Source organism: Stenella coeruleoalba (genome assembly GCF_951394435.1).
Source record: "Stenella coeruleoalba genome assembly, chromosome: 3".
Taxonomy (NCBI): domain Eukaryota; kingdom Metazoa; phylum Chordata; class Mammalia; order Artiodactyla; family Delphinidae; genus Stenella; species Stenella coeruleoalba.
In genome coordinates, this window is record NC_137148.1 from 78,033,922 (window position 1) to 78,047,114 (window position 13,193).

General features: G+C 40.1%; 1 protein-coding gene across 2 annotated transcripts in view; it reads left to right on the top strand.

Moving 5' to 3' along the window:
• Positions 1-727: 727 nt before the first annotated feature.
• The window catches only part of LNPEP (leucyl and cystinyl aminopeptidase), a 102,003-nt gene continuing 89,537 nt past the window's right edge, over positions 728-13,193 (top strand). Inside the window, exon 1 of one of the 2 annotated variants that reach the window (XM_079918576.1) lies at positions 728-854. In XM_079918576.1, the coding sequence (XP_079774702.1) occupies positions 836-854 (19 nt within the window). In that variant the 5' untranslated portion in view covers positions 728-835. The remainder of the gene's footprint in view (positions 855-13,193) is intronic. The other variant, XR_013827831.1, reaches the window with a different exon arrangement.

Here is a 13,193-nt window from a genome sequence, read left to right on the forward strand (position 1 = left end):
GGGGTCCCCGCCTCCCTTCAGTCTCCAGGCCACCGAACGCTTGGGACCACTGTGCAGTGAGCGCACAGCCCTACAGACACGAACCACAGTGTGTGCTCCCTCGAGCCTTGGCGGAGTGAGCTTCCCGGAGTCGGACTCCCCAGGGAAAGCGAAGCTTCGCTGTCAGGGGAGCGACCTTCGCCCGCAGCCTCCTACTCTGCCTTCAGATCTCGGCTACAGTGGCACCTCCCAGCCAGGCTTCTCCTCACCAAGACATCCGAATTAGCGACCCACTCGTTCTCCATCACATCACCCTAATTTAATGCTCAACGGGGCATTTATTTCAGCCTCGTGTGTCTTGTGTTAGTTTATTGTCTGTCTCTGGAATGTCTGCTCCACGGGGCAATGACCGTGTTTTACCGGCTCGGTGCCGGGTTCCTGGCGTCTAGGGCCAGGCCCGGCCGGACGCAACTGGCCATCACATTTGCTTGATGACTGACCGCTGTTCTGAGCACTGGACGAGACAGAGCCACCGGCCTTTCTGCCAGGGGCGAGGCTTGCTCCGGCCACGCCCATGGACCCGCCCCCAGATCTAACCCGCTCCTCCCGCTCCTCTCCCAGGAGTCAGCCAAGGCCTGTGTGGTGCTTTTTCATCTAGTTTCCCTCGCTCTTTCTGCAGCTGTAGCGAAAACCCGGAGCGGCGGATCTCAGAGTGGGCGGAGCGGCGCCGCCCCTCGCGGCACCTCCCCGGCAGCCCTCGGCGCCGCGCTGGGCATGCTCAGTCGGCAGGGCCGCTTCAGCTCTTGGAGTAGGAAGCTTGGGCTCTCCGGCTGAAAGGAGCCGCGGCGGGGGGAAAATGGATCCCTTCACGGATGGTGAGTGGGCGGCCAGAGGAGCCAGGGCCGGGACCGGTGCTCTCTGGGGCCCAGAGGGTCGTGGGCAGTCGTGACACGCGAGGTCGAGCTGCAGTCGCCCCCGCCGCGGTTTTCCCGCGAGCGTTTGGGGGCGGTGGAAGGGGACCGCGGGAGCCAGTTCGAGGCTCGGGGGAGGGGGCGGGCGGCAGCGGTCGCTGGCAGGGGGCTGGCGTGAAGGTCAGCGCCACCGCCTGCCCCGGGTGGGGGCGGTGTCGGGTGCGGCCAGACCCCACGCTCCGCGGCGCGCCCAGGTGGACGAACAGCAAAGTTTGGGCTGCTGTGCGCAGAGGAGGGGGCAGCGGGAAAGTTGGCAGCCTGGGTTTGCCCCGGGTGAAGGGGGTGTCGGACATGGCTCTGGGGCAGGAAGGGTTAAACCACGACCAAACCCAACTTCTGTGGCGCGCTGGGAGCTGTCCCCCCCGTCCTTCAGCGAGTTGCTGGTGTGACTTTTCCTAATAGGACGGGGTGGGGGCTTGGCAGGTTAATTTAGTGGAAGGAAGAGAAACTTGTGGAAAGACTTGATCACCCCTGCTGAGTGCCGAGGAGGTTCCTGCCGGCATTGCCACCCTCCCGTCTGTTTCGGACGCACTCCGCAGGGCGTTCAAGCCTCGTTTCCCTGGCTGCCGAGAATGTCAGTTTTTCAGTCGAAGACTCATTAAATATCAAGGGTCCGTCACGGTGATTGCACAGTGTGACTTGAGGCAAGTGTCAAAGCAGGAGCCTGCAGGATGTTCTGCTAACAGCCACAGCCCTTTACTGAATGGAGCGAACAAATCCCACCCTACTTAAAACGATGGCTTTTGTTTGGACCAGAAGTGCCAGAGTCACAGTGTTGGGGTGAGATGTCTTACAGTTTGCGGCGTTGAGTATATGGATTCCCTTTTGGGATAGAAAGTAGGAAAACTGCCAGTAAGGGAGAATTCACACTAAAATGAGAGTCATCTTTCTAGTTGACATGTGTTTTCCTGCGGGTGGTTGGTTACTTAGGATAGATATCAGTAGTTTGTCGCATTAATGGAAGACAAAATCTATCCCTGTTTGGGTGGGTCTTTTGCCACCCAGGAGACAGAAACGTTGTCCACTATGTCCTAAACCCTAGCCAGACTTTGTTGTATGCGGTGTTTCATTCATGGGACTGCGAACTACTGGTAATTCTCCCTGTCCCTAATTCAGAATGCTTTATTCTACTGCCATCTTCCTGCCTGTTTAATTAGGCTTAATGATGACAACTTTAATTCTGAATTTTCTTTCTCATTCAGGTTCTATTTGTAATTACTAAGGCTCTAAGGATAGTCTGGTAAAGTTACTAAGAAAAATAAGGAAGATTTGAGCTGAAAGGAAGCTTAGAGACCATCTAGTACTTTGGTATAGAATATGTTTAATACAAATCCTTAAATCCCTTCCAATGAGTATTCCAAGGCTTTTTCTTTGTTCTAGGTATAAAGTTTGGAGATTCCATGTTTGTGGGGTTTTAAACGAGAAGTTTCCAATAAATTAAAAAAAAAAAACCTCACAGCAAGGCTGAGTCACCCAGTTGGTCAAGATTTTTGCTAGCTGATTTGGTGAACCTGTGCCTACAGAATTAAAGTACATTCTCAAGTCTTAAAATTGGGGTGTTTTCTCCCGTCTTAGAATAGTTTTAGCATATGCTTCTCTAGATGTGAATATTTGCAAATTGTCACATTTGGGAGGGCAGTGGAAAAGCCCCAGAGAGGAGAACAAAAAAGAAGCAATGCTTCAACTTTCATGTAGGAAATTGGATTTCTAATCCTTTCCTGTCTATCTTCCAGATTTTTCAGAGTCTGTGCTGGAGACAGTTTAGCAATGCATCATTTTAGTTAATGTATTAATCACTCATTATCTAGCGTCCTTTAACAAGGAGAATAGAAACTACAACAACTAAAGTCAACAAGAAATTAGGTCCTAGCAATTTGAGGTGCTTTTCAGGTTTAAGGTGGACTCATTATTTATTTCAGAACTTTTGAAGAATAACTGTAGAATTTTCTAGTGTCTTCAAACAGGACAGGGTATAGTGTAAAGTATGTTTATCTTTGTACTTAATCCTTTTGAGTACAAAGAATAGGTACATCTAATTCTCCCATAGGTCTGGGTGTTCTGGTGCAGAGTATTCCATTACCCACAGAATTTATTATTGCAGGGTTTATCAAGTTTGGTGTGGGCTTTTGTTACACATTTATTCTCTTTCAATAAAATCGTCACCACTTACATTTTCTCATATATCCCTGTATATGGAGAGAGGTGTGAGAGCTTAACAAAAAAGTTTCAGTAATTTGGGACCCACGTATCTTTCAGTTAAAATCTTGTCAATGATTTCACCGCCTGAAAAGGTAAATTTGTAAAGGAGGCAAATTCAGTTTGTTTTGCTAATTTGGTTTTCAGTACTCATCTGTTCCAGTAAGGCTTTTTCTACTTTCCGTGTTTTCTGTCAAAAGTTGCTTCAGGTATGGCTCATTTTTCTTGGACCCTGCTCTCTGCCTGCTGATAATGGATTTATTTGATGACTGTCCTATGTTAACCTGTCGAGGTAACACACTGCTGTAATCCATTTAATATGCACATCTCCAGAAAGGGCTTACTAGGAGGCACCTATTGCCAAGAATTTCCATTTGGCTCAGGAGATATTTTTGGTCTTGCCCTTGGTGGGGACTCGTGACTATTATGCTGAAGACTAGATATCCAGTCTGGCTTTGGATCTTTGGTGCTCTTTTTATGGGGAGAGAAATATGCTGGACTGATACTCAAGGTTCGTTTGGTAATAACTATTATGTTCTGTTAGGCAGGTAGAAGTGAAACTGTTAGGGAGCAGTGATTGATATATTACCAAAAAACAAACAAAAAATAGATAGCAACTCTAGAGGTCTTTTGATAGATGTACTACATTAGGGCAAGTAATTATTTGATGACCACCTAGTTTTATTTGTTCTCATTTGCATGCAGTGTTGGAGTATTTTAGAATAATTTAAATTTATGTTAAGGAATGGAAATACAGAGCTCACCCTCAGAGTCTGATTGAGGAGGTCTGAGGTTGGGTCTAGGAATCTGCACTTCATTTTGAGCATACTAGAAGTATTCACCAGAAGGGAGCTTTTGAGAAGTTTACTAGATAAGCAAATTCCATATGTATATATTTATGTGTATATGTGTGTGTGTATCTTTAAATGCTTTCTAGTTTGTGGTATGGCCCAAAGTAAATCTTCAGAGGGTGGAAAAGGATGACATTTTGAAGCTCCAGCACTGAAAACATAATTTAAACAGTTTTTTTTCCCCAAAGCCCCCAGTAATCACTTTAGTACTACAGCCTGGTGCATAATCAAACAAGGGGGACTTTCCTGTCTTATAAAACTATTTTTTTTTGTTTTCAGATTGGCATCCAAGTGCAAGTATTTCCCAACTTCCAAAATGGGAAGTCTGGACAACTAATTAGATATTCATGGATTGTAAGGCAGTATAAAATTGTGATTTCACCTTTTTAATCTTACAAATAACATTTATCCTATAGGTATGCATTTGTTTTAAATTTTTTTTTTAGCAACTGTCAAAAATGTGAGCTTACCACATTCTGTTCATATACAGTTTTCTTTTGTTCTGTGATAACTTACCATATTGAGAAAAAAACCTTAAAAATGGAAGATAATAGTTCCTCTATATGATGGGATATAAGTTAAATTCTGCTTTTATCCTTCTGTCTTAAATATTTATTTCAGTTAAGGGAAATAGGAGTGTACTGGATTTGAATGTTATCATTTAATAGTATAAGGTTGAGGCTGTAACTAGAAACCAATCCAGTTTTTAACTGGAAAGCAGAGGTGGAAAAGTTCTTCACTTTACATAACAACTTGCCCAAAAAAAGTATCTTGAGACAAGATAAATAGACAGCATATTTTAGAAACAGTTAAAACCAGTGATTATCATTTATCTGTAAATGATTCTTGAGAACTCAGCTTGAAAGAGATAGAACCATAAAGATTGGTTATAAGGAAATTGTCATATAGAAAATAAGCAAGGATTGATTTCCTCCTCAGTAATTCAGACACCATTTTTGAAATGCCTGTTTACAAGTAGATTTTCTGCTAGGCACAGTTACAAAAAGCCCCACAAACCTGCTATCAGTTCATGCTAACCTCAATAAGAGAAATGAAATGGAATAATCTAGTTTTATTTTCATGCTAATATGAAAATAATAGAATATAGAAGAATATGAAAATAATAGAATACAGAAGAAGAAAATATAGAAGATTTCTAATTATGAAATAAATGTACAGGATTGTCTTTATAACCTGTTCATATAACATCTGCCAACAATAAGTTTACATTTCTACTGATTAAGTGTAACACTCCTGTTAGAAAACAGCCTCGTTTTGACTCTCTCTGTGAAAATGTTAGGAGATTGAGATATAGAGGAGTTTAGCCGGAGTTACCCCAGAAGTTGGGATGGAGCTAAATCAGGCCTGTGGTTCTTGGCCCTTGAGATGAGGAGGACAGTGCAGCCATGTTCTGTTAATTAGCTACCACATGTCTTAAAAACTGTAGGAGGTTGGAGTTGGAGCTAATACCACTACACTTTTCCCTAATATCATTGGAGCAAGCTGAGAAACAGGTTTTTGTTTTTTTTTTTAATTTGAATTCCTAGGTATGCACCTTTTAAGAGTGTTCACTGGAAACTAGGAATGGGAATGAGGGAAATTTTGGAGCCCTTGGTGGTACAGCTCCTTTTTTATCCAGTGGTCTTTGTAGAGAAGGCTGCTCATTGCCCTGGTGTTTCTGTGCAGTAAGTGTGACAGTAAGAGTCCCTGTGTCTATGAAAGAGCGGTCAGGATTCCCCTGTAACCTGACTCATTGTTGTAACCCATTTGTGATTATCCTGGGAGTGCCTGTAGGACTCTGAATCCAAAGATCTTTGGGAAAAACTGGGACTTAAGAGAATTAGTAATGAAGGTGAGAGCTATGTAGAGATTTAAGGTAAGGAGGAAGCTGATAGGCAGAGATTTTCAAAATGGTCATACATTGAGCCTTGCAAGTCTTTGGCTTGGAAATGAGTCTCTTTTGGAGAGTAGGACACTGTTGTGTGAGGTTGAAAGATAAGAGTCAGGGTTGGAAAGGGGAAGTAGGTGGGTCTGGTTGGACAAAAGGAATGGAGAGGTGAGGGGATGAATGAGTTAAGACTGGCATTTGGAGGCCCTGGAAGGAGATAGAAAACATTTGCCATGAGTTTAATCATACTGTGTGCTTCTCTTTCCTAGTCAGAAAAGTCATAGTTACTTGTAAGTTAGTACTGTTCACTTTCCTGAATGTTTCAGATTTCAAGAAAAAAAAAAAAATACAGAGTACTGTTGAGCTGTTGACCTTGTGGGACCATCGTGGTGGCAGTCACTGTTCTTTATTGCCTGGTTTTGTTTCACCTTTCTACTGATGCTTATGGTTGAACAATGAACCAGTTTTTTAAAAATTCCAGCCTTGCATGTAAACTAGAAATCAGTTCATTTTCCAAATAAAGAAAATTTAGGCTTCCAAGGGCGTTTGAAAAAACAGTGGAGAATCAAGTTCAAATGTAGAAGACCCGTTGAAGCTCTTTTCCTTAATGAAGGTCCTCCTGGGAATTCCTCCCACTTAGTTAAAGAATGAAGTCACCAAAACAAAACTCCAGCCAATTGTCTGGACTTCTATAGATTGGGGGATTGGATGGTCCAGAGTCTTCTCCAGACCTCTGGTGCTATTGGGGGAGGCCAAGCCAGAGATCTGGGAGGAAGGGTGTTTAAGGAGGTTTTCTGATGTTCTACAGGGAGAGCTTCATAAGCTGAGAGAACAGGAGAATGGGAAGTGCATTGAGAGAACTGGTACCTCTGTGGGTTGGATGTGCTCCTTTCCTTCCTGGATCTCACAGCAAATGATGACCAGGACTGTGTGGTACTGTTTCCCAGACAACTGCCTCAGGTGTCATTTGGTGTCATAGAGGAACTTTCCGGTGGTTAAGGAGGCTTTGGGTCACAGCTGAAATTGTTATTTTATAAGATTTAAAACAGTTGTTAGAATATTCATCACCTCAACAACATTACACCATTCCAGAGTTTTGTTTAGAGGAAAAATGGAGTTTAGTGGGAGTGATTAAGGAGGGCTAAATGTTTAAAAGATCTTTCTTTAAGTTGGTGTTAGTAGTGTGATTTGAAGACAGAAGTAGTATAATATTTGTCTAGTTTCTTCTTGTCCCATAATTGTCAAAAGGGCCTCAATGGCTAAGTAAGCCCCTTGGGGCTTGGTGGGAGGAACTAGCGTGTACTAGATATATTAAGATTGTGCCTGTAAGTTTGGGCTGGTTTCCCCTTATACTTTTAGCAGTAGTTTCTCCGCTCTTTAAACTAAATGTTTAGTCCCTAAACCTTTTGGGGCACTGACATTGTCCTTTCAGTATCTAGATTGGACACCTAGATTAAGAAAACAGCTCAAACTGAGGGTAGAGTGTTGGGTGTTTGTGGGAATAAGAAATGCATTGCTGTTTAAAACAGCAGCCTCACTTCCATCTGCATCCATACAAGCTACCGAGATGCTTAGTAATTTTCCATTTGGAGGAAGCACACAGAAAAATAATGCAATGTAGGAAGGAGGGTCTAGTCCGGCTTGGAGATTAGATAAAAATGATAGTGTGCTGAGTTGGATAGAAATAAACTCACGTTCACTAAAGTGTGGCTAGCCTAGAGTGCAGTTGTTCATTGCAGTTGGGTACATAGTTCTGTTGTAATTAATTGCCAATTTGGGAAATGCTTTTGAGATAAAGACTTGAAGAATTCATACATAGAAGCTTTTCTTGGCAAATAATCAAGTGACAATAGCTATTGGTAAAAAAAATGTGGTTACAATCCCAGACTTATGGATAATCACTATTTAAAAAAAAATAGGTTCATGATAATCAAACTGACTCTCAGTAAGTTGTATATGGACAGTATTTGCTATAGATTTGGTACTATCATTTACTTTGTGTTTTATCATTCTGATGGAGAAATATTTCAGAATTATTAATAAAATAATTATTTGTTCAAATCCATCTGAGATCAAGTTTAGCAAATTTATTCACCAACTGAAGTATTATCTAACTCATAAGCATTCTGTATATTGAAGAGTTCTTAGAAACTTCTGCAGATCTCATGCAGTGATATGCACTCTCTGTTAAATCACTCATAATAAACACTCATAATAAAACTCATAATTTATTATGCTGAATGCCGTTTTTCATGTTAACTAAGGAATTATGCAGTTAAGATTTTTTTTTTTTTTTTTTTTTTTGTGGTACCCGGGCTTCTCACTGTTGTTGCCTCTCCCGTTGCGGAGCACAGGCTCCGGACGCGCAGGCTCAGCGGCCATGGCTCACGGGCCCAGCCGCTCCACAGCATGTGGGATCCTCCTGGACCGCGGCACGAACCCGTGTCCCCTGCATTGGCAGGCAGACTCAACCACTGCGCCACCAGGGAAGCCCCAGAAAATTTTTCTTTTTTTTTTTTTTTTTCGGTTGCAGTTAAGATTTTTTTGAAACAATATCCAGGTAGTTGATGGAATTAAAGATAAACTTTTTAGCTTTAGATTTTACAAAGGTATGTAGCTTTGCCCGAGAGATTAATGAGCATAAATATTTAGTCATCAATGACATTTTCAATGACTTTTTATAGCTAAATCTTTCTAAGAGGTGCCCTGAGGATTGTCAAGGACTGTGGGACCTATGTTATGAGGAAAAATTTTTAGAAATATTTTGTAAGATAAAGATTATAAGTTTGACTGGAGGACATATTTGACATAAATATAAACATTAGGATAAAATAATTAGCCTAGAAAAGGAAAAGAAAATTGAAAATTAAGCTAAAATAATTTTATTTTCCCCACAAGGATATTAGCTAACTTTTAAGTGACTAAAATGGCATATCTTTATGTGAATTCTGATCATTGTCATAATAATAAATATAAGGATAAAGGAACTAAATGCTCTCAGTATTCTGAACTGGTCTATTTTTAGTCCATGTACTATTGCACTGTTGCACTGTTAACTTGATGCTTTTTGGTGTCTTCTAGCCAGAATTGTTTAACTAGATTATTTCCTCTGTGGAATTGACACTGTTTTTGAGTGCTATTCAGTAGAATTAAATGGTTACTGTTAGAACCTTGTACATTATTGTAAATTTTATATTTTCTCTTTGTTCTGTATTAATTCCACTGTGGATAACAACCAGAGAAAATAAATGCAGAAATATATAGTACAAAAAATTTTGTAGATGAGTGCTTTGGGCTTAATTCTTTTTCACTGAAACCAGGTAGTGCTGGGGTTCAAATCTACTTAATTATTTTCTTCTCTTTTTTTTGTTGTTGTTTTCCCTTTTTTTTCATTTTGAATTTCTTCCTGTTTACATCATGCTAATAATTTTTCTTCACCTCTTATTTTTATCACCAAGATTAAAAGTATAACAAACCAAAATTAGTTTTCCATGTCTCCTTGCTGCATTCTTCTGCATTGGGGAGTCAGGAGTGGGGGTCAGAGAAGAAGCATACTGTGAATGTTTTAATACAAATTTTCTTGCATACCATTTTAAACTAGCTCAGTTAACAGATTTTTTTTTTAATTTGTCTTTGACACATCCCCACTTAACTCTTTTTTAAAAGATACTCCCTCAAATAAATACCTTCACTGTGTGCTAACTTAGTCCAAGCTTTATTCTTAAAGCTGAAGTACAATATGAATGAAGAATGGTCTCTGCCCTTGAGGAGCTTATATTCCAGTAGAATTAATTTTTTTTAAAGGTATACAGATGCACAAATCAGTATACTCTCTTCAAAGACTATCAGACTTTGAGAAGGACAGGTCCCATCCCACACCATTCTCCTTGGGTACATTTGGTTTTGTACTTTTATTTTTTTTTTTAATTTAATTTTTTATATAGCAGGTTCTTATCTGTTATCTATTTTATACATATTAGTGTATATATGTCAATCAGTACTTTTATTTCTTCATTTTGGAGATCTGTCCATGAATCTACCTCATTTCATAAGACTACTGCATAGTGTAGCATAATAGTGAAGGGCAGGTCAGACTGCTGCATTCAAATCCTAACTCCTCACTCACTAGCTCTGTGATTCTTCTTTAAGGATATTACCGAGATGTTTTAATATCTTTAGTTAAAAAACTAAAATATGCACAGAAACTCAAAATTTTTTCTGATATTCACTGAAGTTTAAGGTACATGATAGTTTGGCATATTCCAGCCATGGTGAGATTTTGAAATGGTATTTCTTGTATCTTGTTTACTAAAGGCTTGAGGCTAGTATAAGGGAGGATTCTTTCCATTTTATATTTATTAACCATTATTATGCATTTGTAACACTTTCAGGGAAGTGTTGCCAAACTAGAGGAACTACTCATTTCTACATCCAATTTAATTCTGGCTTAGGTGTGTTTTTCCTGTTCCTTCAAGCAAATGTAATATGCAACACCTCATTATTCGTACAAGTAGAACTTATTTCAGTCTTAGGTATTATATATATTTTGTCTGTTAGGTGGGGTTGAAATGGTGATGAATTAAAGACCAAAAGGGGTAGTGTTAACATGAGGATATAGAATAAACATACTTCGTTTACTGGTAACAAGGCCTACAAATAGCGTCACGAATGCAAACAAACATGTCTATAATATAATGTGTATTTAAATTCATACCTATTTTGTTATGTTTCCTCACAGGAAGCTTACTAAGAAGCTAGTTTTACTAGTGAATTTGTATTTCTGCTAGTGACAGTGACACCCTTATTTTATTATTATTTTTGCTGAATAAATGTAACTTGGCAGCAGCTTTTGGCTCTAAGAATCTATTATGAATTATGACAGTTTACCTCCTTACTTCCACCCTGCCAGGAGGCTCTGGATCTGGATTTTGTTTATTTTCCTCACAAAGATAACATTTTGAACTTCTGAAACATACAAGGTAGTGATTTTGATCAAACATCAAGGTAAAGGATGTAAGAAATAATCCTTCAAGTGTTTGGTGGCTATATGGATGGATTGCATGGGAACGAGTAGAGGTATTCCTCATCTTGGGCTATAATTGCCCCTGGGATACCTCAGGGTTAAGAAGATAGTGTTTTCCCACAGGAATAAGTTACTGGAGTCCACATTTATTCCCAGGAATGCTCAAAGAAGGATAAAGTATGTTATGAAAGCAGAGGTACCACTAGTTTAGGATTCATGTTCTCAGTGGTTAAAACCACATTTCGAATTCTGTGTAAAGAACATGCATGCTTGTTCAGCCAGGGACTGTCAGTTACATTTAACAGATTAAAAACACAGTTCTCTTGTATTTGGTTGCTACTAGAGTTGGCATCTAATACAGTGTTTCATACACATTGGATATTCAGTAAATGTTATCTAAGACTAATATTACATCAAACAACTCTAAAACATTTAAATAGCAATTTTGTTTTGTCTGTGCTCTTTTAATTTGGAGGTTTTTTTCTTTTATTTTTTGCAAGTAAAGTTGAATTTCAGTGCTCTTCCTTTTTCTATAAATATCTCTATAACAAATAGAGTAATTTCAAGGCGCTTTTTTTGAATATTCTTATCAATGTTCATTCAGCTTCCGTTTCCATTGAAATGCATTTTGAGCACTTGCTGTGTTTCAGACCCTGTGCTTTGTACCGGCAAGATAGTGCTAAATAAGACATGGTCCCTGTGTTTGAGGGGAGGGAAGATGATGCTTAGAGAGAGGGTGTCTCTTACTCTGAAGCATTTTCAAAATCAAAATTAAAGAATGACCCAACATTTTCCTCCCTTGTCCTTTCATCTTATGTGCCTTTTTCATAGCTAGAGAGCTACTGTGCATTTGAGACCAAAGTGGTACAGTTAAATCAATTTCTTTTCCTGCAGTGCTGTAGGGCCTTCTGGCTGACCTGCCATTGGGCTATTTTGCCCTTCATTAGAGAGCCACAAAAACAATTCCCAAGCCAATTAGATATGACTTTAAGAAAGGAATTTCCTAATATCCCACAATTGGTAAGAGGCATGAATTGGTTATGCATAAGCATTCAGCTGGCCTTACGGAAAGAGTAAAGGAGGTGAAGCTGTGTCATGGCTGTCAGGTAGGTAAAGCCATTGACAGGCAGGGCTCTCTTGACAAAATAGAATAACTAATGGTATGAGTTAATTATAGTATGAACTGAAATATGAAAGCATGAATTTTAGACCTGACACTAACCAGTAGGAAAAAATGTGGATGTTTCTGTCCTGATATTAATCAAAGGTAAAAAAATAGGTGACATTTTGAGAAGAACAACACTTAAACATCTGCTTAGTGGCCATGTAACATAAATAATGGTGTGTGAACTGTAAAGACATTTATTCAACATCTCCTTCCCACTTAAAAACTCTCCTTTTCCCCCTCTTACTCAGTATATTTATGGAGTGCTTACATGGAAACAGAGTATAGGCAGGGTACCACAGACTGGGTAGCTTAACAAAAGTTTTCCTACAGTGTGAAGGTTAGGAGTTCAAGATTAAGATGCCGGCATGGTTGGTTTCTGGTGAAAGTCCTCTTCCTGGCTTGCAGATGGCTGCCTTCGTGCTGTGTCCTCACGTGGCCTTTCTTCTGTGTGTATAGAGAGCCCCTGGTGTCTCTTCCTCTGCTCAGAACACCAGTTCTGTCAGCCTGCTCTTATGACCTCATTTCACCTTAATCACTTCCTTAAAGGCCCTGTCTCCCAAAACAGTCACAATGGGGATTAGTGCTTCAATATATGAAGCTGGGGGCGGGGGAGGAACAATTCAGTCCATAACAGGCAGCCTCCGTTTTGGACAATTTTGTTTACCTGAAGGTAAAGAAGGTTGTGTTTTTTCATAGGGACAAATTATTGAAGTCCACGTTCCTGCCTGAGGATGCTCAAAGGAGCATATATGGTTAAATTCAAGTAGTTTTTTCTGGACCCAGGAATCCAGGATGATCCAAAATCCCTTGTCCCTTCCGGCCCTACTATAGAGTGATTCAGACCTTCTATATTTACTTTCCTTACTTTATGTGTTTACTCTATATACATTTTCTAACAATATACTGAGATGTCCATGCTTGAATCAAGATCTCTGGAGAGTTTGGGAATTTTTTTCTTTATCTTTGAAGGCACAGTTAACGCTTCTCAAACTTTTTCATCTCAGGACCCCTTTTATATACTCTTAAAAATTATTGTGGACCCCTAAGAGCTTTTGTTTGTGTGGGTTATGTCTCTAGATACTTACCATATCTGGGTACTTAGAACACTGAGAGATTT